The 25,278-nt window shown below is 46.3% G+C and overlaps 2 protein-coding genes across 2 annotated transcripts in view; both read left to right on the top strand.

Moving 5' to 3' along the window:
- Nucleotides 1–14,901, top strand: part of slc16a10 (solute carrier family 16 member 10) — a 42,808-nt gene extending 27,907 nt beyond the window's left edge. The window contains exons 4-6 of the mRNA XM_036549580.1: nucleotides 9,173–9,316; nucleotides 9,466–9,694; nucleotides 11,919–14,901. Coding sequence (XP_036405473.1) covers nucleotides 9,173–9,316; nucleotides 9,466–9,694; nucleotides 11,919–12,160 — 615 coding nt within the window. The 3' untranslated portion in view covers nucleotides 12,161–14,901. The remainder of the gene's footprint in view (nucleotides 1–9,172; nucleotides 9,317–9,465; nucleotides 9,695–11,918) is intronic.
- Nucleotides 14,902–17,837: 2,936 nt separating this feature from the next.
- Nucleotides 17,838–23,822, top strand: mfsd4b (major facilitator superfamily domain containing 4B). The gene is made up of 4 exons (XM_036550082.1): nucleotides 17,838–18,435; nucleotides 19,492–19,660; nucleotides 21,189–21,305; nucleotides 21,940–23,822. The coding sequence occupies exons 1-4, from the start codon at nucleotides 18,157–18,159 to the stop codon at nucleotides 23,298–23,300; spliced, it is 1,926 nt and encodes a 641-aa protein (XP_036405975.1). The 5' UTR covers nucleotides 17,838–18,156; the 3' UTR covers nucleotides 23,301–23,822.
- Nucleotides 23,823–25,278: the final 1,456 nt, after the last annotated feature.

The following is a 25,278-nucleotide window of genomic DNA, read 5'->3' as shown; positions in this document are numbered from 1 at the left end:
AAAAGATGAGTTATAGGTTTTTCCTTAAGAGAGAAAGGCCTTCCTCGGCAGGTTTGGGCAGAGGGGGGAGCTTCCTGTGACAATGAGGGAAACGCGGCTTTCACCGCCGTGTCTTTCAGTGCATTCGAGGAGGCGCAGGAACTGCGTGGGTGGTGACGGGGGGGCTGCGAATTTGGGCCAGGGGTCAGTGGCAGCACTGAAAGAAGTAGCCGTAGTTAAACGGGGGAGAGGTTAAGCAGTGTCAGCAGTGCTGTGTTGAAGGAAACCTGCTGATGCTGAGAGGGGTGTGATTCTGGAGCACACACACACAGACTCACACACACAAACTCGCATACACACACACACACACGCACACACGCATGCATGCATGCACACATACACACACACATACACACGGCCACACACACACACACACACACACACACACAAACACACACACAAACACACACACACACACACACACCCACACAAACATGCACACATGCACACACACACACACACACACGCACACACACACACACACTTGCTTGCCTCAATTTCTCTTTGAAAATGAACGTGGTTGTTGATCACGTATGCCTCTGAGTTAGCAGACGAGACCAGTGGAAACTCCCATTAAAGCAAACAGATGCCTCCCATAAAACCCCTCATTGACCTCCTCATAGCCATTGTGTCTCATTGATTCCTGTCGGTTACAGCCTGGTTTGTCTCGGCTCATTGTCTTCCTCTGGTTTTACCACTGGCAGCATAAGGATTCAAATGCAGGTCATCTTTATTTAGTCTCTTATAGTGGCCTGCAGTAAAAAAAAAAAAGTTACAAAAAATATTTCAAAAGGAAATTATGTTCAAGGACAGGTGTAGCATCAGGAGTTTCTACACAGCCCTGAGTAGAAATGCACTACTGCCAAGTCATGGCTCTTGCAGGTGCCGTTTTCTCTGTTTAGTCTGTAATGTGTTGCAGTCGTAACTTTGAGATTACCATGTATATGGCAAGCCGTTGTGCTGAGTATGACTTAAACAGGCCTCCTGCATACAGTGCCAGTGTGACAGTGGAAGATGATGAATGTACCAAGTGCAGGAGAAAGGAAGGAGCTGGAAGGTTTGGGTTGGATGAATGGGTGAATGTAGAGTGTGTGGAGCTGGAAGGTTTGGGCTGGATGAATGGGTGAGTGTAGAGTGTGTGGAGCTGGAAGGTTTGGGTTGGATGAATGGGTGAGTGTAGAGTGTGTGGAGCTGGAAGGTTTGGGCTGGATGAATGGGTGAGTGTAGAGTGTGTGGAGCTGGAAGGTTTGGGCTGGATGAATGGGTGAGTGTAGAGTGTGTGGAGCTGGAAGGTTTGGGCTGGATGAATGGGTGAGTGTAGAGTGTGTGGAGCTGGAAAGTTTGGGCTGGCTCCACCAGATGTGTCACCGCAGCTGCTCCGTGGGTGTCTTAGATAAACGAAGCCGTTATTGTTATAGTTTTCCGTACGCTTCACGCCGCGGAAAACACCCTTTATTTTCTTAGTATCCGTTGTGTTGGGAAAAGTGTCACATTGTGAGGAGGATCACTGTTTTTGGACGGGACGCCAGCGGGGGGGTGGAGCGGTTCAGGAGTTCAGTGTTTATTGAGAGAGTGGAGCTGTGCTAATGGGGGGAGATCAGTCTCTTCAGGGGGGGGGGGGTTGGGGTCCTCCTTCTCTGTTTGCTTTAGGCCGCACCAGTGTCTGCACCCCTCCTGTGTGCTGTCCATCCTCCTCCTGGGGGCCGAAGCGGGTGGGGGGGGGGTCATTGAGACGTTCAGGAGGGGCCTGTGGGGTACTGGGGTCTGACAGACTCCTCAGCCCAGCGGTGAGCGTTTGCCCCTTGGAGCTGCCCCCGCCCCTTCGCAAAAGCGACAAGCTCAGGCAGAACCACGGCCCCCTCTCTTACCCCAAACAGCTCCCGGCTCAGCCAAGACCACGAAAGCCAAAATCCTGGGGGCCATCCCTCAGGACACGGAAGGACCCGACACACGGAGCGTCTTCCTCGTCACTGTTTTGTTCCCTCGTGTTTGCAGGAGAGTCACGTTTCCAAAAAAAAAAAAAAAAACACAAGGTGGAACTTTGCCAAGGACACGGTGAAATACCAGAATTTTTTTTCTTCCTGTGGTTTAAAAGAAAACACCGCTATTGATAAGGAAGATTAGGGGACTGACGCAAAGAAGTTGATGTTTAATTCCTGTGACAGTGAGACTGCATCAGTCAGGCATAGCCTTCATATTTAGCAGTGGAATTTCTGTGAAGCTACGGAAGGATCTAAGGATCAGGTCTCTAATGTTTTGATCAGAGTGACTGTGATTAATGGCTATGTCTTCATATATCTGCTATATCTGCTGTATTTCCAAATATCAAAACTGCAGGGGATTTTCAGAAGAGGACTAAGGCACAATTAAATTGTCAAATTAAAACTGTAAAATGTGACAGATGCATCCAGGATCCGCTGAGCTCAGTTACGTTGGACATTACATTATTGTCCTTTAGAAGACACTCTTATCCAGAGCCACGTACATCGGTTACAGTTTTTACATGTTATTAAGTACCTTGCCCAAGGGTAGAACAGCAGTGCCCTGGCAGGAAATCAAACCAGCAACCTTTCAGTTATGAGCCCTTCCTCCCCAGTGTAGATGTACTGTATATAGTGCCTTTCAGGATCTAACTGAGGGGAGTGACTCATACTCCATTAATATTCACACCCACCTTGCTTGTGCATGGCAGCCATTTTGCACAAGAACTCTCGTCACATACCTGCTGTGGTGGAGAGGCAAGGATGCAAAAAAGGGCCCATTTTTTTATTCATATTTATCATTAGGTGGAAGGAGTGCAGCTGCAGAGGGTGGAATGGATCTGTTATTGCCATGAATGTGCTTAAAGGGAATTTTCCACTTGTTTTTTGTTCTGTTTTAATGTTAAAGCGGAGAGCATGTGGAGACTCTAACGCCACCTGGAGCTGCTTTATTCAAAAAGCAGAAAGCAAAGCTGCAAGGCGCCAGCCGATGGCACCCTGCAGAGTGCATGTGTGTGTGTGTGTGTGTGTGTGTGTGTGTGTGTGTGTGTGTGTGCGCGTCTGTGTGTGTGTGTGTGTGTGCGCATGTGTGTGTGTGTGCGTGTGTGTCTCTGTGCGTGTGTGTGTGCGTCTCTGTGTGTGCGTGCGTGTGTCTCTGTGTGTGTGCGTGTGTGCATATGTGTGTGCGTGTGTGTGTCTCTGTGCGTGTGTGTGCGTGTGTCTCTGTGCGTGTGTGTGCATGGGTGTGTGTGTGCGTGTGCATACGTGCGGGTGGGTGTGTTATGTGTGCGTTTCCTTGTGTGTGGTTGCATATGGGCATGCGTGTGTTTGTCTGTCCGTGAGTGTGTACTTGCATGCACATGTGTGTGTGTGTGAGTTATGTGTGTGTCTGTGAGCGTGTGCTTGCGTGCACGTGTGCGTGTGTGTCTGTGTGTGTGTGTGTGTGTCTGTGAACGTGTGCTTGCGTGTGCTTGTGTGCATGCGTGGGTGGGTGTGTGTGGGCGGAAGTCTGCTGATGTGCGTTGACAGAGTGCTGTGCTCCTCTTAGTAAACGGCAGAACAATGCTGTTTACACAGTGAGCCAGATGGAAAGATGTACATACACGCCTGCAACCCTCAAAAATAGCACTGTTCTGATCTCCCTAATGTGACACATCAGATAACACACTCTGGCCTCTTACGCAGATGCCAGCAGCAGCTCTTAATAAGCAATGAATACAAAGGAATATTTAGTCAAATGACCTCCACAAATTAGTGAACAGAGCTGTGATTATGAGGATAGCGATTGAAACACAAAGGAGTTTAATTTCAGAGGGAAACCGATCATTTTGTGGCTGCTCCCTGGTCCACAGTAACAAAGGCCAGACGGAATAGGTCTGTTCTGGAGGCGTGACAGGCAGTTCTGCAACGATGGCACGTCCACATCGCGTTGCGAAATCCGACTGTGCCAGGACACACCGGGAACACCTGGACACACCGGTGATGATCTAAAAACTGCCAAAAAAAAAAGAAAATGAATAAAATAAGAGGAGTCCCGTGTGGATCCGCGTGCCTGGTGACGCCATCTGGGAACGACCACGTTCAAAGTCAACAGATCTGGAGGTCACATGGGAGTCCGCCCTGGCAGGACACAGCACAGACTGGCACCTCCCGCTCTGCCCCGGGGGTCTGTGCGCCGCGGGCCGTGCTGATTGGTCAGGCCCAGGGCGCTCGGCAACACCCCTCCGCCCCCTCCGAGCCTGCGGGTTCGGACTGAAGCGTGACCGCTGGGAGTCTGAATCCCGGGGTGGGAAACAGATGTATCCCCGCCGTTTCATTCCCGCGTGATGGATGGGGCCTGGGCTGACTCTCAGAACCAGCCTCTGGTCTCCGTCTGTGTCTGCAAATCATTGCCGCTTCAGGGGATGGGCTATGGAGGGGGCCTACTGATGCCCCACGCTAGGCAGAGGACTAGCAGCCACCTGCCACCACCTGGCTCTTCAGTTTACATTTACATTTGCATTTATTTATTTAGCAGACGCTTTTATCCAAAGCGACGTACAAAAGTGCATACAGTAAGTATTAGCGACAGTACAGGGACAGGATGTGTACAGTTCCACAGTAGTTCTCAGCTGAGATCAAGGTCTGTTTGAGGACGCAGTACTATCAAATTTACACAGCTACAGGGTATAGGGCAACTAATAAGATCCAACTTCAAACAGCGCAATAAGTACCAGAGTAAAGGCGGTAACAAGAAAACAAAGTTTATGGGAGGAACAGGACAAATAACTGTGATTCTTTGCAGTAGTGACATGACATTACATTACTGGCATTTAGCAGATGCTCGAATCCAGAGTGACTTATATCAGATACAGTTTTTTACAATGTTATCCATACATACAGCTGGATATTTACTGAGACAATTGTGGATTAGGTACCTTGTCCAAGGGTACAGCAGCAGTGCCCCAGTAGGGAATTGAACCAGCAACTTTTCGGTTACAAGTCCTGCTCCTTAACTACTATGCTGCAATGAGAGAGGGAGTTTGTCATTACTGGGTAATTGGATTTTTGAAAAATCCTTTTATGGCAGCACTGTCTAAGAGGACTTGGAGGCTTAGAACATTAACTGGACTTTTGGCCCAAACAAGGAGCCTTAGCATAGAGCAGGTCCAGTTCTGCTGCTGTGTTGTGCGTGGAGTAATCAGATATGAGTGTAGAGAGGAAGGAATATATTCATTCATCACTGACGGTGAGGCTGTGGAGTCCTGAGATTCTCCTGCTAGCCAAGTGCTGGGTCAGAAAGCGTATAGCCTCTTGCACTTGTGATTGGTCACTCGTTGTATTCTCCATCCACTCAGACTGCAGCATTGAGGTCTCGGAGAAAGTACTGAAAATCTCCCATAATTCCTCAGCGCACCAGTGTGGGAAAACACAGATTTCTCTGATTGGTGGAATCTCTCAGACTCTGGATAACATGTAACTTGGTGAAGCGTATCTGTCTACCGGTCTGGAGGCCATCAATGCGTAGTCACCCTTGCGCAGCGGGCGTTGTGACGGTACCTTTTGTTTTGTCTTGTAATCGTATAACAGCGTTCTGCACCCTGAGACCCCAGCGCCCGTGCTGAGGTAGGCAATAACGTGCTGTCTCCACGCTCAGGACCAGACCTTTGGGCAGTCAGAGTCTCTTTATTACCGTGTTTATAGCTGCTATATTCTGTCGGCTGGTTTATCAGGTGGAGTCTGGTCTCTTTGCAGCCGGGCTTCTGACACCCGTAAGATGCATGATGTGTCTGCAGTGGATGGCATGTGCAGCACATGTGACTGTAACCGGCTGTAGACGGGTGGTTGAGTATGTGCTGCCCCTTTGAAGTGGATGGACACCTCCCCAGAGAATGATGAGGCTGCCTCCACCCTAGCTGATGCACTGACACAGGAGGGGGGGGGGGGGGGGGTGTAGGAGAGGGAGGCTCCTTCATGTCAGCTCCGAGAGCAGGGGGTGCAACTGGAAGCGCTTTGCATAACACGGTAGATCAATGATGAATTTTTCCGCTGTCAGTCAAAAATGGCGAAACCCCATCTGGTGTTTTTCCCGGCGGTTATCTGTCCTGCCCTGGTGGAGGGGTGTGCTCCTCGGCTCCTCAGATAAAAGAGTTTGTGGGTAAAGGAGTAAACAGTGTGGAAAGGCCAGGTGACCCTCCCTACCTGTGTGACAGACTATGCTGCTGCTGAGAACTGCAGATCCCCCCCCCCCCCCCCCAACACACACTGACTCACACAGACACGCACATGCACATACACAATCTCTCTCACACACACACACACACACACACACGCACATGCACATACACAATCTCTCTCACACACACAGACACGCTCTGACACACACATGCACATACACACACACAGGCACACGTTCTCTCACACACACGCATACAATCTTACACACGCTCTCTGTCACATACACGCACACACACACACATACACGCACACAATCTCGCACACGCTCTCTCTCTCTCTCACACACTCACACACACACACACACACACACACACACACACACACACACACCTGGTGGAGTTTCCAGGATATAGCCAAAGAAGGAATAGGAGAAAGCTGTTATGAAATAAATCCAAAATGGAATGTTAATTGAAAGCCAATTTTGCACTTTTTAAAGAATCTGTGACTCTTTAAATAACACCTAGTTCTGTTCTCAGAAGAATTCCCAGTAGTCTAAGTCGTAACTGTCATTTAGCATGTACATCTAATTGGAGTCTGAAACTGATTTCGTGTTTTTGTTTTGGGTGGGAAAGTGTCAGCAAGCATTTGAAAATGAATTCCAGGGAAAATCGCCTAGTTCAAGCCCACGCCAAGTAAATGAGCCTTACTACGGTGCATTCTAAAAGCTTTGCACATCCATCAAAACTTTTTTTTTTGAGCTGTTCCACAAAATGTTCAGCATAACTTTTAAAGCTTCAGACACATCATTCTTCCTCTGGCCCGGCGCTGGGCGGAGGGTGGAGGAGGAGAGGACCAATCAGACAGAGGCTCTTTGACTCTGTGCAGCCAGCAACGCTGGGTCCCACAGGCCTGGCTCTGGCGGGACTCCAGGCCCCGGGTCTCTCTGTTTCCGGAGCTCGTGGATTTGTACTCTGGAAAGAGGGGACCAGTAGCGACGAATGAGGTGTATTTCTTATGCCGCGTCTGCAATGATAAAAATGTAGATACTCAGCCCTTGTGTGTATGCTAGCCCGTGTGTGTGTGTGCTAGCTTGTGTGTGTGTGTTAGCCGTTGTGTGTGTTCATTAACCTGTGTGTGTCTGCTAGCCTGTGTGTGTGTGCTAGTCCTTGCATGTTATATGCATCTTATAGTGGGAGCAGGCGGTGGGGCTGGGGGCATCTGAGGATGCAGTAAATCAGAGTTATGGGCACATGCCAGCTACACCCTGTTCCCCTCTACTTACACATGTGCGGGGCGGCGGGGAGAGTGGGGGCCCCTCTCTGAGGTATGCCTCTAAAGTGGAACAGGCTGTGAGATCCCTGAAACAGGCCTCAAACTCAGACACCCCCCCAACTAACACCCCCCCCCCCCCCCCCCCAACACACACACCCCACCCCCACTCCACCCAGCCATACCACTGGTACATGCGCACACAAACACGCACACACACACACACACACACACACACACACACACAAACACTGGCACACACTCACCCACGGTCACAAGCACACACACACACATACACATGCACTGGCATGCATGCATACATATGCATTCATACTTACACACACACACGCACACACATATGTACATGCATACACGCTTAGGCACACATGCAGAAGCATACACGCTTACACGCACACAAACATACTTATAGTCACGATGCCCTCTGCTAACACACTTCTCTGAGAGTGTCTTGACACTTCTCTGATAGTGTGATACACACACAGCAAATGGAGTGGTACCTACTGAAGTTTTAAAAGAATGTTCAATGATAAATTGTGCTTTTAAATTTTGTCTCTTGTTGCCGCCTTTACCCTGACGCTCATTGTGCCGTTTGAAGTTGTTGAAGTTTGCCGTTCGAAAGTGTATCGTACTAGTTGCCCTTTAGGCTGTAATTGTAAAAATCTGATAGTACTGCGTCCTCAAACAGACCTTGCTCTCAGCTGAGAACTGTCTCATTGTGGAACTGTACACATCCTGTCCCCGTACTGTCGCTATACTTACTGTATGCACTTTTGTAAGTCGCTTTGGATAAAAGCATCTGCTAAATAAATAAATGTAAAATGTAAATGTAAATGTCACTTTTCCTTTTGTGGTTCTAGCACATTGCTGTGGTAAGGGTTTCATGTTCTTAAGCATAATTTCATTCATTTGAGGCAGCATATGAAAATCTCTTAAATGTGGTATCATCTCCATTATAGTACTGATAATGATATCATTCCAGTTGTTGTGTCACTGCAAAAGCTCTCTGTGTGTCTCAAACATTGCAGGGTCCAGCTATTAAAAGCCCGCAATATTAAAAACCAAAGCAACACTAACGGCTCCCATGTGATCTAATGGATACTGTGACCCAGTGACTGTGATATATGATAGTGTGGTCTTGGCTGCCCTTATTTTCTAGGCTGTCTAGTCAGGTTGCACAAGTTAACTTGAACTTGGGCTTGAATGGTGTTGTGCTCACACTCACCGGTCTGGGAATGCTGTTAGCCTGGTCTGACACTGTTGCTCATTCAGCCTGAATGGATACACTTCTGTTCTTTTGTGCTGGAAGTTCCCCTGGATAAGAGCGTCTCCTAAATGAATGTAATGTGATGTAGTGTAATGTATGCAGTGTAGCGCAGTGGTGAAGAGCAGGGCTCAGGTCTGAAAGGTCGAGGGTTCGATTCCCCGCTGGGGCACTGCTGCTGCACCCTTGGGCAAGATACTTAACCCAGAATTGCCTCAGTAAATATCCAGCTGTATAAATGAATCCCATGTAAAACTTGTAGCCTATGTAAGACGTAGGTCACTCTGGATAAGAGTGTCTGCTAAATGACGATAATATAATGTAATCTAATGTAATGTCAGCTGGAAACAGGGCCGTGTGTAGCGTGCCCTTTGACCCCTCTGTGCTTTGCCCATGGCGCCCGATGTGACTGGGGTGTTCTCTCTTTGTTTGCCCCCCCCCCCAGATGAAACACGTGGAGGAGAAATTCGGCGAGGACGCCAACAAAGAAGTTCTGCTCATGTGCATCGGCATCACCTCCGGGGTGGGCCGTCTGATTTTTGGCAGGGTGGCGGACTACGTGCCCGGCGTCAACAAGGTGTACCTGCAGGTAAGGGGGGGGGGCGTTCGGCCTCGCCTCGGTGCGGAGACAGCCCGTGAGGTGGAGCCTGACCCCAGTCAAACCTGGGCGACCAGCCGTGCAGCTGAGTGTGTGGCTGACGAGGTGTCCCGACTTCACTTCTCCCTCCCGTCCACTAGGTGGTGTCCTTCCTGGTGATCGGCCTCATGTCCATGATGATCCCCCTCTGTAACATCTTCGGCGGCCTCATCGCTGTCTGCCTGCTCATGGGGCTGTTCGACGGCTGCTTCATCTGCATCATGGCTCCCATTGCCTTTGAGCTGGTGGGCTCCCAGAACGTGTCCCAGGCCATAGGGTTCCTGCTGGGCATGATGTCCGTGCCCATGACAGTGGGGCCTCCCATTGCAGGTACAGCACAGTGCAGAGCCAGTGGGCTTGGAGCGCCATCTGCTGGCACAATCGCAGCACGACATTGCAGGGTTTGGAAAAATAATAGTGATTAATAGGAACATAATTCTAGTATCCATGATTTTTTAGGCTTTATTATTAAGATGTAAAGATTGTGAAATACTACTGATAATTTAAGCTACACTATGTTTCTTATCTGAAGACAAGAGCGTTTATTGTGTCCCAAATCCATGTTGTACGATAGCTCTGTACTGCCCCCTGGTGTTACATCAGAAACACTGCCATTTATATATGGATCGGCCATTTTATTTAATTTCCTTGGCACTGCATTGACATGCGGCCCATTCGACTGTACCTTTTAGAACACTCACTAACCTTTAACTGTGGATGCAACATGCGAGTAACATAGAAACAACAGAACTGCTTCCTGTGAAAAATACTTGCTCTCCTTTGACAACTGTTTCCTGTGCCCAAATAGTTACTTTAAATAATTTTGCTAATAATATTATGTTTTTATGAGCCTTAATTTTAATAGGCAGGGAAGACTCCCTTGTGGGTAAAATTTTTGCTGTTAACATGTATGTATGTCCTATGAATGGAATGTGAATACACACACATTCATTTTGTATAATGGTATTTTTGGCATGCTGTACCATTTAAGGTGCATATATCTGGCCTGAACTGCCTGGGCTTGTGGGAACCCTGTCATGTGATGAGTGTTTTATACCGTGCTCCTCAACAAGGCATCCATTTTTCTCGCTAATAGCCGGGCATTCCCGGCGAGATACAGGCGTACTGTAAGCGGGAGTAATTCAGCACAAGGAGAAGCTCAGAGCAATTGAATTTCCCTTGACCCTAATCCATCCAGCCCTCCCGGCTTTAAATCTACTCCGCTGAGAAGCCCGGGCGGACGCGGGGGAATATTGTTTTGACACACTGCTTAGTATTGATCTGCTCAGATAAGTCAGACAGTGTTTTGCTTGGAAGGAGACCCAACAAGGAGAGCGTTGTGGGTCTAATTCTAACGCCCCGGGGCTTACAGTATGCGACCCCTGCCCTTACAGCCACGGAGTGACGTCCACAGCAGGCGTTTCTTTCCCATTCATAGGGTTGCATAAAGGTCACGTTTCACACAGGCCTTGCCTGTGCTGCCCTGGAACAGGGGTCATTGCCATGGAGTCACTGCAAGATCCCATAAGCAGAGAGGGTCTGACAAGCCTCATGTGATAGAAACACACACGGGCTACAGCGGCAGCACACATTAGAGGCTTTTACTGCTTCAAATAAAAATGTCAAAACAGAAGACTGAAGTGCAGGCACATCAGCTCACCAAAAAAGACACCTTTGAGCAGGCACTCCCAAGCAGTAAGATTTGCAATTAGAAAGCACTGTGGCATCTGTTGACTACATTTTCAATAGGGCAGCACAAAACCATGCATTTTGGTGTTGATCCTCGCCTAACTTCAATGACAGAAGAGTAGGTTGTGTTTCTACCTTCACCTCTTAATTTTTTTGTATCACCTCAAAGACGTGCGACTGATCGTAGTGGCTGACTCCATCGCTAACACCCGCGGTCACAAAAACGTTAAACCTGCTTTCTTCACTCAGTAAACACTCTAACAGGATGTCAGTCCCTGATGTCGCATAATAGTTACTTCCTATTACTTCCTGAGTAGTGCTTCATGGTTCTGTACAAATATGCAAAGGAGAGACTCTCTCCTGTTGTTAGCTGAGTCATTGTGTGAGCACCTGGACAAAGTTAGGACGTACTGCAAAGGAAATTGTTCAGTCATCTGCCCATTAGTGACTTTCTTTTTTAATTTAACAGTTGGGAAGAATAACTTTCATTACTGTGCATTGGTGGAAAAAATATTAAATATATCTCTAATTATTTTGCATGAATATTCTGTTGTTCTTATGTAGAGGGAAAATGTGTGGCTTACACATTACATAAATACCCATTCAGCGAGCTAGAATTCATTCAGATGAAGTATTCTGCCCAAGTGCAGTGTTGTGCATAGGTTAGTTTCCTCATCGCTGTGTGTGTGTGTGTGTGTGTGTATGTGTAGTTCATTTTCCTTACCACAGCTGTGTGTGTGTGTGTGTGTGTGTGTGTGTGTTCATTGCACAGGGAGTGCTGGGGTTAAGAGGGACTGTGCAGTCTCTTTCTTGGTGCGAGCACTAACCCAGCCGTCTCTCGCTCTCTCCCTCTCTCCCTCCGCAGGGTTCCTGAGGGACAAGCTGAGCTCCTACAATGTGGCGTTCTACCTGGCAGGTATCCCACCCATCATCGGGGGGGCGGTGCTGTGCCTCATCCCCTGGGTGGAGGCGAGGAGGAAGAGGAGGGAGCGTGAGGTGCTGCCGGATGACGCGGTCAAGGTGCTGGACTACAAGAAGAACAACAGCGAGTGTCCCCCAGAGGGCGCTATATGCGAAAAGATGTCAGACCCCGAATCGGTCATCTGATTCCGTTAAACTCACATGCATGCACGTACACACACACACACACACACACACACACACACATATATACACACACACACACACATATATGTTTCAATCTATTTCAACAAACTGCTGAATCTGTTTATGACATACAGCTATACGAGTATACATATTTACCTGTGTGTATGTATATATATATGTAGAAAAACAGTATTTTATGGCTGCTCTTGCAGGAAACCCTAGGGAAAAACCTGAAGCAACACTGAATATCAGTGAAACGCAGTAATACACAGCTGATTTAAAACTGAACGTGATCTAAGAGCTATGCATTGCCAAGCTGTTTTTCCCAGAAATCTTCCAGCTGTAGAATAGCTCAGAAGTTAAACACAGAAACGAGGAAAAACACTTATTACAAGGGAAAGCATGTTTCGCAAAGGCAGTTATTTTCAGGCACTTACAGGAATATGTGTGCTGATGTCTGAAATTTTCTGTCCTTGGAGCAGTGGAGATGTGGAAGTCATTGGCCAGCACTGGCCCATGTTGCCACCAGTAAACCTCGTGTTTAGATGTACCCCCATCACGAGCAGCTAGGGTTGTCTTCTATCCGAAACAGAAATACTTGATTGCATATGAAAATAACCTCGTAATTGAAAAAAGTAATTAATGTTTTGAAAACAAAACCCAGAGAAAGTGTTTGGTTGACTGTACGTGGTCTTTATACAGCTGACTGGTAAAGTTTGCAAACCAGACATTTTCATTTTGTTTATTCTTTTTCAGAGACAAACCCTAGGTGCTCTTGAAGGAGTAACTGAACATTTTTTTGTGGCCAAAGAAGTCAATAATAGCTTTTTGAGTGTCTCCAGGCGAATACAAAACTGGTGTAGACTCTTTAAGGTCCACCATAATTTGAAGTAAGCTATCACCAAATCTTAATAGACTCCCAAAAAGAGGGTCATACTATGCCTTCCACGCATCACTGATAAAAATGTAATATCCATTCATAATATAATGAATTGAGTTGTTATAGAGCTGAACTCTGCTTGAGGCACTACCTGAAGAATTCCACAGGCAGTTGGAATCGACAGAAATCAGAAGAACACTGCCTCTGCTTCTTAAAAAAAAAAACAACCTCAGTTTTATTTTTCCATTTATGTCAGATAAATCTGAGATAATTATTATTTTTAATACAGTAGAATATATGGGTTAATAAGACTTTTGTAAGTATGCCAAGATTGTGAATGTATGGAGACTGTATGTGAAAATGTTTTGATACGATGTGAGCTGGGCATACGATATCACTTCAAAGAAGTGCATCATAAAGACGGGCGTGGGAGGCGGGGCATTTTTTAAGTGGTAGTAGATTTTTTTTTTTTTTTTTAGTTTAAAAGGTGCTGGGTCGCCTCACGGGAGCAGCTTAAAGCACAATTCCAGTATCTAAAGTATCCCACAAACGCAAAGGCGTCAGAGCTGGAGCCGTGTCTGAGTCCTTGCCAGACCTCTCTAGCACCGATGCTTTTTTTTTTTTAAATGTTGTTGACCCTCATGTCGTTTTCTCTGCGTTAGCCAGGGGTCAGCACGTGTGGCTGACCTGACACACAGACTGAAAATCCTCTTCAGTGTTAAACCATTATTACCACGGTAATCTATTTACACACATATTTTACAAAGTATTTGAGGTTGAGCTGCATTTCTGGTTCTCTATGCAACACGAATGTGAATTAGCTCTGGAATGCTCTATAACAGATTTATTACTTTTTTTGTAAGAAACAGTGAATGAATGAATTGCATTAATTTCAGTTGTAAGGTGCATGTGGTTCTGTACGATGTATTTTCTTAAATTTCACACATATCAAAATGCCAGGATTGTACTACCAGCACCATAGTAAACCTTGTGAAGGTTTACCATCACAGACCTATTATTACTTACTCTGCTTTTAACCACAGTTTGAAAGTCACATTGATAAAACATCAAAAACATTGGTTAAGCATTGACTGTGTGTTCAAATATATACAATAGAAATGAGCTAATATTAGCTTATATTATTTATAATTTCATTTCCTTTTAGTTCTGTTTTGGATTAAGAAGTCACATTTTCAACAAATATTGCATTTATTAAACTCATTGCCATATTGGTTGACCTGCAGTATATATTTGAGGTACTGTTGTCCTGATGGTCAAGCATGTTATATTTTGCCTTTTTAGATTCTATGGGTTTCCTTGAAGTGCAAAAAAAGCTGAATGTCAAAGAAAGACAGTTTAAATTAGCCAAAGTACAGTGTTTTGGAAGCGTCAGTACACTTACTTCTTTCACACCCTCTTGGGGTAGAGCATGAAAATCTTAAGGGTTTTCAGGTTTATAAATGAAACACTCACCTTCATTTATTCAGCTGTTGTCATAATTTAGGGCTGTCCAGGAAAACTTGGTAACTCCACCCCACTTTGACATCCATGTGTAGGACAATTATCTTGAGATCACTTTCATTCCAGTTGAACAGAACTGGAAGTGCTAAGACCACCCCCCAGCCTTCCCCAGATGTGTCAGCTGTGTGTGGGTTACCAGGTTTTTCCAGGACACCCCTTGCAATACAATCTACCTCAAATGACATGCAAATTCCTGCAATTCTGTCATGAAGCTAGAAGGGAATCAATTGCAGAACAAATCCATGGCATTCATTGAGGTCTGACAAAAACATGCTAGCGCAGCACCGCCACTAGGGAAGTTTCACAGGAAACACTTACCCCCCCCCCCCCCCCCTCTTTTATTTCCACACAGGTGACACAGGTGACCTTAGAAGAAGCAACTATGTTAAATTGATGACGCGGGTATAGTGGAAATGTTATGGAGCATTTTTATGGAATCGGTGTCATAATACTTGAAAATTGTGCAGCAGTGTATATTTTCAAAGTACACCTGCATGTATTTTATTAAACATTTCTTGTGGTGATGGGAGTCTTATCACTGCAGAACAGCAATATAATGAAATCCGTCTGAAATGTACCCGAAATGAAATTGTTATTGTTAGCTGTACATGGTAACCGCATACCGTTTCAGGAGTCGCACTGGAACGCAAATAAACGGATGCTCTTCATTGTGAGATGCTATGTGGATGTTGTGGATTTTGTAGCTTACGAAACTCACGCCACAATGACTTGATATCTGTCTGTTCTTGAATAAATAATAAACCTAAAATATGTTGCCATTACTATGACGGAGGAATGTAAAAGACTATCGTAGGACCCCCACAAAAGGACTACAGTCTGTCTGTTTAACCGTGCCACAGTATTTGCCTTCTGTTTTCTTAGGCTTCCATCCACCAATGTTTTTTGCTGTTGTTTGAATTTTTGGCTTTTCAAAACCTGCAGTTTTAACCGTAGCGAACCTTAATGCTGAGAATAAAAAAAAAAAATTCCTGTATGTTTTGTTCATGTTTATTGACCTGTAAATGTTGACGAGCGTGGATCTCAGTTTCTGCCTTTTCAGTGAAAACATTGCCCACCTTTTCGCTGACCTTTCGTTATAATGAAACTTCTGTGTTTAAAGCAATAATTCTCTATAAATCTCTTATTCTCCACCCACAGTACTTCCTTCACACACTTCACTCACTAAGGCTTCCGGTGATGGCTCTCGTTTTAAAGGAATTTCTGAAAGACCACATATCTGAGGTCTGAGGTCTGAAACATTTCTTGTTTCTGCCATACACTGATGTCATTCAAGGTTTAATTTCCCTTAATCACACATTTAAATGAACCCAGACAATGATGCAAAACAATTTTTCATTAAAAAAATAAATAATTCAAACTACATGATCATTCCATTTCATTTCTTGTCCCAGTACAGCAAAACGTAGTAAATATATTGACCTGTCAATACACAATTATTGCCATTTTATGTGGTGTAAGACCAAATTAAACATCATTTCACTGCCAATAAGGTGCTGATACAAACATTCTATTACTGTACTGTAAGTAGCTGTCGAGAAGTGACAATTATAAGCCTGCTTTATAATTTATAATAAGCCTTCACAAGCCTGGATGAAAAGAGAATGGTTGCTTTTGCCTCTTTTCCCTCTAACCATTCTTTCAGCTGTACAGCTGAATCCATCCAGACTGCTTTTTCTCTGCACTTTACAGTATCTATTAGACGATGATGTCAGAATATGCTGTGACATCATAAAAAAGATCAAGTATGCTGTCATCAGATCTTTTTTCACCTGTCTTTGTCCTTATTTTTTTCTTTACTTCCCTGTATCATATAAGGAGCAATTTAAAAGTTTATATAGCAATGATTCAAATCCTTAAGTTGTGTATTCATTGCAGCTTGTTATGTCTCATTTTCAAATTGCATGAATCTGTTTTATTTTTGATTTTGTGACATGCAATGTATTATACAGCTTGCAAAATGTATCACAGATTTTTTTTTTAAAACAAAGTAAAGATTTATTCAACTTTTCATTAGTCTTCTGGTAAATGTTTTCATTGTAATATCATTGGTTGCTGCTCACAGAGGTCAAGTCACGTCTTCAGAAATGTGTTTAAAATACTGAGTGATCCAATCTTACTTTTTAAAATCACAACCAAGGTTCACAGGTACAATATTATACACACACTATGATGTTAGATCATACCACTTCTCCAAAGCAAACTCTTTTAGGATAACATATGAGACAGTGGTTATTGCAGTGGACTCTCTACCTTATAAAAGTGGGTTTAAGGTGTAAGGTCAATCTGGTAAAAACCTACAGTTTGATACGCTTTGCAATATGTGTTAACAATACCTTTGTCACATGGCTGAGCGCTGCACTCAATGTGCCATTAGCCCCGAGTGGAACCCTCACAAATGCGAAAAACGCAGCTCTGACGTGAAATGCATCTTCTGACGATCATAGCGCCTAATGCCACAACTCAGAGCCGCCATAGTGCGAGTGACATCAGTATTGCGCTTTGCAAGCAGTCATTCAAGCAGTGTTTCGTATATATAGTTTCATGTGTCAAATGATGAGGTTTGACCAGACAGGTGTGCGTGGATCCCAGGTATCACAATATCCCTGTGCTATGAGCAAGTGACCGGAAAAGGATCATATATGGATGTCTGAATGTGCGCCGAATGAAACCGTAACGCTTTCCTGGATAAGGAACTGTTTCCTTCTTCTAAGGGAATAATGTTGTTTTGAAAGAATATGACATATCTGCACAAAAATGTATTAATGCAAAAACAAAACAAGGTCACTGAAATCCCCAAAATGCTGTAATGTTTTAGTCTTTTGTTTTGCGCGACTGTTTTACTTTTTTGTAGTCTTCCTGTAGACCTATGTTTGGCGATGCATGACATTAAAAACCGATCGCTGTATTCAACGTAAAGACATTTGTCATCGTTATTTTCCCACCTTGATCAAACAGTCGCACTAAACTGCCTTGTCCTCAGTTCACCTTCATTGTTGAGCATACAGACTCAAAATAGCCAGACCAACAGCCTTGGCTTGTGACAGGACACGTTACTAGAAGGAAAGTGCACAAGAGCCCAGTTAGCTAGCAGGAAACAGCAGATGTCGTAAGAAAATCAAATCAGGAATTCTCGATACCAAACACCCTTTTTGACATTTCGCCGTTGCTCGGTATAAATCCAAACGTCACATGACAGCCCGTACATCCCCAACAGCACTTCCACTTCCTGTAAACTGCCGCACTACTATACGGCCCGCCGTGCGGCGCTTCCAACGATACACGGGCGCACTGCAATAACGCCCCGTCTACCCCCCTCACACTAGGTAAGGCAGACGGGCTGTCTTATCTGGGTGAGGATGACAAAATATTAGCAAACGAAGAATTGTTCGGAGGGGAGATGGCGAAACGCACGCACCTGCGTTCAGTTTAATTTTTTTTCTGCGTCTACGCATGACGCGCAAGTCGCCTCTGCGTGTGCGTTTTCTTTTTGCAAGAGAGCTAGCTAGCTTTTGCTACCTAACACTAACGCTGGTTAGCTAACATTATCGGCCGGGCATTGCTGTTTTAGTCTACCATGTCTGCCTCGGCCACCGGCGAGCCCGCGGTGAAAAAGAAGCAAGTTCGTTTCGCCAGGATGGAGGAGGACGACGACAACGACGATCAGGACGAAGACACGCTCTTTGACAAGAGGAAAGATGCGAGGAGAGGTGTGAAGAGCGCGATCAAAGGGGCCAGGAAGCTTCCCAACTCGGGATCCGAGCGGGTGGCGGTCCGAGGAGGGGGTTCGAGCTGCTCCGGGGGCTGTCATCGCTGGCTGATCACCTTGGCGCTCTGTGGATCATTCCTCGGACTGGTAACGTCGATTTAAGCAGGCCGTCCACCTACTGCGGCCACTTCACCTTACGTCCAGCTAGAACCAAACCCCCGCGCTTTCCCAGTTGCTAATGTTTAGCTTTTTAAGTCGTGACCGCTTCATTATTGTAAGTGATGACGTGAGATAGAGCCAGACTGAAAGGAGAGGTCGATTACACTCCTGTTCACTCCTGTAATGTGTTGAAATTTGAATTAACGTATAACTTTATGTTACTGAAATGGTGCAAGGAAAGCTGACATGTTGCCCTGCGGCTTTGCCAGTATGTGTACGAAACTTTATAACAACAGCGTGGGTGCACAATAGTTCAAGTTCCCACTACCCATGAACAGATGAAATCGGTGGAGGTGGTTAAATTTGCCTGAGTTTGTACTATTTGCATTTCGGTCTTGTAAAACTGGCTGGTCACACACCTGCTGTTCACTGTTCTCAGCAGTGGAGGACAGAACCTTCCCCCAGGCAGGGAAACGACAGTTTAGTTACTGAGCTGTAACAGAAAGTGGAGTAAGAAGTGAAGCAACTGAGTGTCTTTCCCTAGCCTGTCTTTGCCAGCTGTCTATGCACTAAAAATATCATATGCAAATGACAGGATTGTGCCTTATATATATATATCCATGTCAGAAACTTAATAATCCTACAGAAAATGTATGCAAGCTTTTGAAAGCAGTGTTATTAACCAGAGCAATAAAAAGCAGAAAATTTGTTTGTGCCAGAGAGAAACTGGACTTTAGCCTGTCTGTAAGCGTTGCCTTCCCAAGCTGTGAAAACACATTACATGACATTACATTACATTCATTTAGCAGACGCTCTTATCCAGAGCAGTTTGCAGCCCAACAGAACAGAAATGTATCCATTCAAGCTGAATGAGCAACAGTGTCAGACCAGGCTAACAACACTACCAGACCAGTGAGTGTGAGCACAACACTATTTAAGCCCTACCATGAGTTTACCTGTGCAATCTGACATTAGCTGAAGATACAGATGAACACCTCCTGTGGAAACTCTGAATGATGGAGATCGTTGCTGCTGTGGTTGCAGGGAATGTGCATCTCAGTGCTGGGTCCCACCTTCGAGGACCTGGCCATCAACGTCAAAAAGAACATCAGCAACATCTCCTACATCTTCGTGGGCCGCTCCATGGGCTACATCGGGGGGTCGGTGCTGGGAGGGGTTCTCTTCGACTGCATGAACCACCACCTGCTGCTGGGTAAGTCAGACCGCTTCTCGGTTCCACTTCAGTCCCCACCCCCTAGCACCTGCCGCTTGTACTAGTATTACTCGCTGCTTATTTACTTGCAGTATCGCTATGTGTTAGGGATACTGTGATCTGGAGATGTATGGTAGCGTACACACTTGTCATAGTTTTCTAGGCTGTCTAGTTTCGGATTAGGACACGTTCTCGGATGGTGCGGTGCTCATGCTCACTGGTCTGGGAGTGTTGTTTGCCTGGTCTGACACTGTTGCTCATTTAATTTGGATGGATACACTTGTGTTTTCTTGTGCTGGAGCTCGCTCTGAGTGAGAGATGCTGCTAAATAAATGTAATGTAATGCAGTGTAGTAGCACCCAGTGGCTTTGTCCCCTAATACAGGGCCATATGCAGCATGCCCTTTGACCCCCTGTACTTTGCATAAAAAAGTCATGAATCAATCGGTGTAGAGTCGACTGATCCTGGATCAGTACTTGGGGAACCCTTGTAGACAGGATGCACATGTTTTCAGTGCTGCGGTCAGCTCACTTCTCAGCTCTGCTGAGATGCCACTGAGCCTCCAGGGCTGGTCCCCTTGGCAACTTAGGAGGGGAGAACAGCTGGCCCTTTGCCATTGCTTAGTATGCTCTGGGATTAGCGTTTAACTAAATTAGAACTTCAGTCTTTGTGCCTCCAGGTAATATGCTGTGGAGCACGTATTAGACACCGGGATGGTTCAGCGAGAAGAAACCACAGGAAAGATTTTGCAATGCCGAAAAAGTATTTATAATCTGTTATGTGAGTGTTTCTAAATAATGCTTTAAATTTGCTGTGTGCTCCGTACGTCCAGTGCTTGGTAATTTCTGCTTCACCCTTTACATTCCCCGTTTATTCTCAACATTTACCAGTTTCTTGTTGCAAAAAACCTGAAACCAGTTTCAAGCACAGTTTAGATATGCATGGGAAATGGTCATTGTAAGGTTAGTTACTGATTCTTCAGAGAGCATTGCATTTTGCCTTTAAGTCATCAGATAGCCGCTGCATTTCAGCTTGTTCTGACAGATTCCCATAATAATCCAAGTGTGAGACTGATGTGTCCGGTGTTTATATAATGCTAACATTTAGTTAGCGCTGTGGCTGTCGGAGCTGGGGTGAATTGTGAATGGAATGTGTACTCGTGAAGTGGAGTTTGAACTGACTGTGTTTGCATAGAAAGAGCTGCTGTTGAATACGGTAAATTTGCATGAATTGAGATTAAACTGAAGCCTAACGGTAAAGGCACATAGATAGACGGAATTCTACAGGACCTGCAGTTTTAAAAAATAGCAACTCTGGCATTGCCAGTTTCATACATTTATATGTGCCTGAACAGGCTGTTTGGATATACCTGCGGTCTTTTTGAGAACTTACGAGAAGTTCAGCAACTTTTGAGAAGCTGTTCTCTGCCCTATACATTCAGCACATTTAGTTGCTCTTTTCCAGTTAGTTTTGTACAACATGACCACAACAGCACAGAATACATAGCTCATGTTTCTCTTCTCCTCAGGGTTTTCCATGCTGCTCACGGCTTTTGGGATGTGTGCGATTCCGTTTTGTAAGAAGGCCCTACTGCTCACTGTTCTCATGTCCTGTGTTGGTGTGACCATGGGCTTCCTGGACACAGGTATGAGTATGAGGATAGTGACTGTTATCATAGTGAATCATCTGACTGTGTGTGCAGTACATTGACAGGTCCTACGGGAAAAGGTTATGTGTGATAGTGCTGGCAGGGCCTTTGTTCTGCTGTCAAATCTGAATTAATGTATTGTTTGCATTTTTTGCATTTTTTTTTAGTTGCTTAGGAGACACTCTGGATAAGATAGTTGGGCGGCAGCGTAGCATAGTGTAGCCTAATGGTAAGCAAGAGGGCCTGTAACCAAAAGGTTGCTGGTTCAAATCACCGCTGGGTCACTGCTGCTGTACCCTTGGGCAAGGTACTTAACCCAGAATTGCCTCAGTAAATATCAAGCTAAAAATTGTAGCCTGTGTAAGTCGCTCTGGATAAAAGCATCTGCAAAATGACAATAATGTAATATAAAGACATGGGTTAAAGTTAATGAGGTGAGAAGTGCCCCAGTGAGGAATCAAATGGGTAGCCTTGACATTACAAACCCTGCTCCTTACCACTACGCCACACTGCTGCTGTGTACATGGGGCTGTATTTTTTGTTGTTTTTCCACCCGGTGCTGCTCTCTGTTTTTCACTGGCATTGATGGATGAAAAGGCTAATTGTGTGTTTTTACGGTTGGCCCTGTCAGGTGGGAACGTGCTCATCCTCGACACCTGGGGGGATCAGGCGGGGCCGCACATGCAGGCCCTGCACTTCTGCTTCGCTGCGGGGGCCTTCGTCTCCCCCATCATCGCCAAGCTGATGTTCGGGACCGGCCAGCACCCGGGCAGGAACGCCAGCGCCGAACCGGCGCCGCCCGAATCGGACCGGGTGTCCAAAGCGCTGGGCTCGGTCCTCCCGTTCGCCCGCAGCAAGAGCAGCTCTCTGCAGTCCATGTGGGCCTACATCGTCATCGGGGCCTTCGTCCTGCTGGTGTCCCTCCTCTTCTTCATCCTGTACTCCCGCGGCACCCCCGCCCGCGAGAGGGCCCGGACGGCCTCGGGCAAGCCGCTGGTGGCCAGGCACCACAACGCCCTCATCCTCCTGCTCTTCTTCTTCTTCTTCTGGTACGTGGGGGCGGAGGTGGCCTACGGCTCCTTCATCTTCACCTACGCCAAGGACTACGCCCACATGGAGCAGGCCCAGGCGGCCGGGCTCAACTCGCTCTTCTGGGGGACGTTCGCCACCGCCCGGGGCCTGGCGATCATCTGCGCCGCCTGCATGTCGCCCGGCAGCATGATCCTGCTCAGCCTGGTGGGCTGCACTCTGTCCTCCCTGCTGCTCACGCTCTTCAGCCGGAACAGGGCGGCCCTGTGGTCCTGCACCGCCCTCTACGGCGTCTCCATGGCCACCACCTTCCCCAGCGGCATCTCCTGGGTGGAGCAGTACACCACGGTGACGGGCCGCTCGGCGGCGGTGTTCGTGGTGGGCGCGGCGCTAGGCGAGATGGTGCTGCCGGCGTTGGTGGGCTTCCTCCTGGGCCGGACACGGGAGCACCCGGTGCTCATGTACCTGTGCCTGGGCACCGCCACCGTCACCTCCATCCTCTTCCCCGTCATGTACAAGCTGGCCACCTCGCCCGGCGGTGCCGGCAGCGGGGCGGGTAAGAAGCCGCGCGACCGGGGCCGGCCCGAGACCGAGGACAGCGAGTACCGCCAGGCCCTGCTGGACGCCGGCGGCAACGAGGACGAGGAGGAGGAGGAGGAAGAGGAGGGGGAGGCGGCGGAAGGGGGGGACGAGGCGGATCAGTGGAATGACGCCGACTTCGAGGTGATCGAAATGGAGGACGCCGGCCTTCTCAACTCGCCCGGGAAGGCTTTCCCTCTGGGCGCTGTCACCCTGGCCCCAGCGGGCGCCCTCCCTGCCACCCTCACGGCCGCCGCGGTGACCTCTGACCCCGCGGCAGAGCCTGCGTCTCTGTCCTCACTCTCTGACCCCTCTGTCACCCTCCTGGGGGACTCGCCACGAAGGAAGCTGCTGATCGCCCTGGACAGAGAGAAGAGGGACTAAGAGACCGCTGAGCCGTGGAGGGGGGGGCTGCCTGGGATCACCAGATCTTCCCAGGTTCAAAAGGTTGAAATGATTTCATACACTTTCACAAGCCAAATGTTTTAGGAGAGACTGTCGCTGGGACAACATCTGGATTCCTTTGGCCTTTAAAACTACATGTCTGGTTGGTTTCAGTCATCTGACCTGCATGCCTTCAAGATTCGAACCGTATCCGTCATCTCACTGACTGAAATGAGCTGTTTTGAGTGGCTAGCCATACTGAAATGTACAGATACACTTTAGGGGACACCAGTTAATGACTTGATATGCAGCACTGGCAGTTTGTTATCAGTGATGTGCACACAGTGTACTTGATATCACTGAAATACTGGTAGGGTTTAGTTTAGGCCTAGGGTCAAAGCAAAATTGTGGTCAATATTTAGTTTGGTTTGTAAGTAGTGTTTAATTAATACATTGCTAGCTTGTATGAGCTTTACAGGTGAATATTCTTCTATTGACAGTGTGTCTGATATATGTTCAGCTCAGGGGATCTGTAACTCAGTGGTGAAAATCTAAAATGGATTTTGCCATAAATAGTTCCTGTGGACAAACTGCTCTTTTGTGCATTGATGGGAACTTTGTCGTCTATTGAAATAGACTTTCCTAGAACTAGAACTAGACTTTACTAGTCCTCGTTCCTAGAACTAGAAAACTAGAGTCAGTAAGACCTGTGGTGTGTAGATGTCTGAGTTACTGCAGACCCTCTGAGTTGGAGGTATACCAGGTACGTTGAAACAGAGGACTTGGTTCTGGAGTGCACTTAAACTGTGATGTAAACCTGGAAGTCAGTCAGTCTTGGATGTATTAAGATTTATTTCGTCCCCCCCTTTCACCCCTAACTTTTCGGATTGCCAGGTGTAAATCAGACTCGTCTGAGTGCAACGTTCTCTGCACCACTGGTGCGTAACAAATGCAGTTCTTTTGTACCCACCCATGCCTAATGTGACAGCTTTTAACACTACAAATCCCATAGTGCACCAGGAGGCAGAACATGGATTGGAGCAGAGGTGCTTCTCCCTGATGCTACCTGACTGACTCAGAGGTACAGTGCGTCAGAGGATCCTGAGAGCAGTGCATCAGGGGAACCCGGGGAAGAACCCAGCAGACTGTGTTCCACTCTTCCACGTGGCTACTGGTGAGAGACACATGTGATTGGTACCCTTTATTCAGAATGAGCGCCTTAGCCAGCTGAGCCAGTCAGGACCCCTAGGAAGTAGGACTTAAGTTAATACATTCACAACATACAAGGTAACAGAATTAGAATTGTTTACGATTTGGGTAAAACCACCTAGGTTTACTTTATAAAAATAGCACTTACTAGTGACAATTACGTGAGATGCGTAATTTTAATTCACCAGGTGTATCCCTAAAATGATGTTTGTTTGTTTTTGCTTATTTTTCTTATTGCTCAAAGCTGATTTTTTTTTTAAAAATCCATTATCATTTCAGTCCAATGAGAATTTCAACAATTGTTCAAATCAATCCAAAAAAAACATGAGAGTTGCCAGTGTGGCCTGAATGATTACATTTCTGTGCATTGTCCGTGAATTGAGTATAACAGGAGTTGGTTGCATATTCCTGTAATTATTTCCTCTTGTGGTTTGTGTAAATGTTCAGAACATTGTGACGCTGTACATAGTTGCTGTAAACTCAGAAAAGGTGCACATCGTAGTTGCTAATTATTGAATTGTCAGACTTTTATGTTGGACTATTTTCTTCAAAATTTGTATTGGAAGTGAAAATTGTCTCGGTCGCAGCTGTAGATAAAACCAGTGAAAAGGCTTTTTCCAACAAGAGGATTAAACTGTGCCACAGAATACTGTGGAGGCCCAGCACACCTTTGTAAGGGTGTACAACAGACTGTCCAGTCCTTGAAATCCATCTGTGTGTGAAATAATCTCCGTGTGAAATCAGTAAAATATGCACCCGGAAGACTTTA

This window comes from Megalops cyprinoides, chromosome 17, assembly GCF_013368585.1.
Source record: "Megalops cyprinoides isolate fMegCyp1 chromosome 17, fMegCyp1.pri, whole genome shotgun sequence".
Lineage (NCBI taxonomy): Eukaryota > Metazoa > Chordata > Actinopteri > Elopiformes > Megalopidae > Megalops > Megalops cyprinoides.
Note: the sequence above shows the minus strand (reverse complement) of the source record. Positions and strands in the feature narration are given on the sequence as shown.

What these genes read in the sequence shown, in the direction of transcription:
- mfsd4b (XM_036550082.1), top strand. Translation starts at nt 18,157, where the DNA reads ATGTCTGCCTCGGCCACCGGCGAGCCCGCGGTGAAAAAGAAGCAAGTT. An exon ending in GTGGATCATTCCTCGGACTG is followed by an intron (nt 18,436 to 19,491) that starts GTAACGTCGATT and finishes CTGTGGTTGCAG; the next exon opens with GGAATGTGCATCTCAGTGCT. An exon ending in CATGGGCTTCCTGGACACAG is followed by an intron (nt 21,306 to 21,939) that starts GTATGAGTATGA and finishes TGGCCCTGTCAG; the next exon opens with GTGGGAACGTGCTCATCCTC.